Source organism: Megalops cyprinoides, chromosome 24, assembly GCF_013368585.1.
Source record: "Megalops cyprinoides isolate fMegCyp1 chromosome 24, fMegCyp1.pri, whole genome shotgun sequence".
Classification (NCBI taxonomy): Eukaryota; Metazoa; Chordata; class Actinopteri; order Elopiformes; family Megalopidae; genus Megalops; species Megalops cyprinoides.
In genome coordinates, this window is record NC_050606.1 from 9,906,600 (window position 1) to 9,910,484 (window position 3,885).

Here is a 3,885-nt window from a genome sequence, read left to right on the forward strand (position 1 = left end):
TGGTCTTTCAAAGGATGTAGGGTTTAAAAAAACTGTCTATTATTATGGAGAGACCCAGTTCATATTCCCTATATTTCTTATCAACAAAAAACTCACCCAAGCATCCCCAAACAAATTTATTCTGCCAATTTTAAAATGTAAGCAACACTGAATATGTCGTAACGTTTTATATGTTAATTTTTGCTCATTTACATAGCGTGGTGGTAAATGAGGAGAGGCCACTTGAATTGGGTAAAGGGGTTTTACTGCTACAAACTGAATACATTTAAGTACAAAACGAACGAGCCACGTGTAACCTGAAATAGTTTTATTGGCCAATTAGCCCCCTGTCCCTTTTTTATGTATTATCCTGGAGATGGGGAGCTTGTAATGGGGCAGTGTTATCCCCTAGGTGCGGGTCTCCTCTGAGAGCGCAGCGGAAAACTTGGCTCTGATTGGCTGGCCCGTTTGGTTAATGGCACGCGACTATGGATGTAGTTATAAGAGTCCTCGCGTGCCAGCCTTCAGCTGAAGCAAGTCTTGAACATCCAAGAGACAGAGCAAGGAGCAAGCAACTGCTGTTACTGGGCAACAGGAAAACGACTGCAAAAAATGGACACTGCCTTAGATCAATTCACGGGGCTGGACTCCTTCTCCTCCCCTTATTTCGACGAAGACGATTTTTTTACGGACCAGTCCTCGCGGGACCCTTTGGACGCGGACGAGTTCCTGGAAGACGATGTGGACTTTCTCACAAGCCAAATTCAAGATTACTACGCGGACAACAGGACGCTGCACGACGGGGAGTACTGCGATGTTGGCAACTTTTCGTTCTCCTCGTCTTCGTCCACCTTCTCCTACGGCTGCGCCGACAGCACTTCCGAGATGTCCCCCCAGATGCGGGGAGAAGGACCGCTGATGAAGAGACGGAGGCGCATGAGATCCGAGGTCGAGATGCAACAGTTGCGGCAGGCTGCTAACGTCCGAGAGCGCCGCAGAATGCAATCCATCAACGACGCGTTTGAAGGACTAAGGTCTCACATCCCCACCTTGCCATATGAAAAGAGACTTTCGAAAGTTGATACTCTACGTCTAGCAATAGGTTACATCAACTTCCTCGCGGAGCTTGTGCAATCTGACATACCCATCCGACATCCAAATGGTGACGCCTCTAACCAGCCCAAAAAAGTTATTATTTGCCACAGGGGAACAAGTAAGTTGATTTGAACATGTCGTAATAATAGCGTAAACAACAATGACAATAAGGATACTGATATTACTACTGCTTAGTCAGATTATCATCACTACTGCTACTACTATTATTAATACTATTATTACTGTAAACAGTTATAGCAACAGTATTGACAGAATATTTTGCACGTTTTATTGTTAAGATTGTTACATCATCTTACCCGTATGTAATTTCTCCCTGTGTCAGGATCTCCATCGCCAAGTGACCCAGACTACGGGCTGCCTCCTCTCGCCGGACACTCTCTTTCCTGGACGGACGAGAAACAGCTGAAAGAGCAGAATATCATTAGGAACGCTAAAGTATGGACTCCAGAAGACCCTAGAAAGTTGCATTTGAAATCATCTCTTAACAACATCGAGAACGAGCCTCCATTTGACTTTATCTAATGAGCCTGTTTTTTTCTTTGATAGAAATGGTTAAAAAATGAATAACTTAATTGTATGGATGTACTGTACAAATGTTTATATTTACTCGTAAATGTATGAAATGTATGTATGAATTGCGAAGCCAATGGCAATCATCTTTTGTTGTAGAATCAAAGGTTATGAATGTAAATGTATTTAATTTTTTGATTAATTCTATAATATATAATTTAATTTAACTTAAATGTTTACGCGCAAAACAAATATATTTATATTAAAACAAAACATGTGAAATCTATTATTTTCTGTGTTCACTCATTACATATATTCTTATTGATTATGCATACAGTCTGTACAATTTGTTATATTCACAATTCATATATGAACAGTCCAAATATACCCCTTCATACACCTAGTCAAGACATTAGGAAACATGATCTTTAAACAGGTTTCCTCGCTCCACGTTGAATCTAGAAAACCAGTGAAGTCATGAGGGCCTAAACATTTTAAATAGGTTACATTAAAATACAATTAAAACATCAAGGTCATGCCATAAAATGCGAAGTTAAAACACCTAAAACACCAAGAATACACCATAAAACACCAGCTGGATCGTTATTAATATAGAAAAAAAATCGTATCTATCCTACTATACACATCGCATCAGTTATGTTAAATAATGGCTTTATGCGTATGAATTTAGAGTTGCGAAGTGTATTTGCATATGAATACAACAAAATACTCCTCGTATCCAGCACTTTTCCTAGTAAAGCTCAGGAAATGCATATCAAATTAGCTCCTTACATGAAAAGCTGCGTCGTTATTCCACTGATTCGCTTGTTTATATTTTAGTATTTTAATGCACAGCTACAGTGATGGTAGGGACACATGATCACACTGTTGCATTAAGATGTGTTTCTTTTTGTACTGAATTGAGTTTAAAGCTGCTTCTGTTTTGTTCGCCAATATACAAAATAACCAAAACTGGGCTCTAAGAAACAAAAATCTAACTGCCAAGGCTGAAAGCGCTGTTTGTCACGTGTATATTATTACAATATCTGGACGAGATGTTGAGACAGTGTTATTGTAACAGAACTTCATCCGAGCTGCCTACCAGACATCACTGTTATCAGACAGGACCATTAAATTGTTAAAAGAAGCATGACTAAATGTAGTTTCCATTTGCATCAAGAATAGTACGCCCGCATACCCTGCAGGTGTCTCTGGGCATTTTTTTCCCGTGGTAGCGGCTTCTGTCCGGCAGCTCCTCCGACTCTTCCTACGTCAGCTCCAGCTCACGTCGTTATTAAGCGGCGGCTCCAGCCCGGCCAGCTGCCCGTGCCCACATGTGCACGTGCACATCGGAACCCAGGGAGCACATTTGTGAAGAGCGGCTGAACAACATTGGAAGGCAAAAGATGAAGGTATAATTATTTAATACTTATAATAATTTTACAGTTAACAAATTAATTTCACGTAATGTTGTGTGTTTTTATTACTATTGCAATAATAACCACATTTATTATTATTATTATTATTATTAGTATTATTATTATTATTATTATTATTATTATTCATAATAAGGATAATAATGATAATGATAATAACAATAATAATAATAATGATAATAATAATAATAATAATGTATATTTAAAATGTTTAACATGTTCTTTATTTTCCAGCAGAGTATTCATTTTTTGTCCTTTGTGTATTCCATATTTCATATTTCTGTGTATTGGTTTGTGCTTATTTTTTATGTCAACCTCAAAAATTGCATTTTTGGAGCAATCGTACCATTTTCTTTCTCGCTTATAATATATTACCACCCCATTAACAGTATAGCAATCCGCGTTGTAGACATGACACAAGGAACCATGTAATCTCATTACATTCAAATGTTAGCAAGTCAGACTTTAACCTAATAAAGGACCTGGAAAGTCTTGTACTGGCTTCATCTGTATTGTGGGGCCAACATTTCAATTTGACTTGGTGGAGTGGCAAAGGACAAAAAACAACACTGCAATCATTGTTTATTGGCACCTATCTCTATTGAGAGGCGGCGTTTTTGTGCGTATATTGCACAATACTCCTAAAACATCCTTTGGTGCGCTGTCGCTGAAGCGGAAGGGAAGGCGTGCAAAGTGAAACGCCGGCGACTCTATCTTGTCACTCTGGTGCTTTGGCTTGGCAAGTCTTTAAAGCGAAACATTTTATAGCCCTGACAGGTTTTATTTCTGTTCTCACTTTGTTAAACTCTGAAAGCGCCGCTGAGCCCCATCTTGTTATCGAAGA

General features: G+C 38.9%; 1 protein-coding gene across 1 annotated transcript; it reads left to right on the forward strand.

Annotated features, from left to right (window-relative positions):
- Positions 1-591: 591 nt before the first annotated feature.
- On the forward strand, positions 592-1,617 carry ptf1a (pancreas associated transcription factor 1a). The gene is made up of 2 exons (XM_036519454.1): positions 592-1,192; positions 1,418-1,617. The coding sequence occupies exons 1-2, from the start codon at positions 592-594 to the stop codon at positions 1,615-1,617; spliced, it is 801 nt and encodes a 266-aa protein (XP_036375347.1).
- Positions 1,618-3,885: the final 2,268 nt, after the last annotated feature.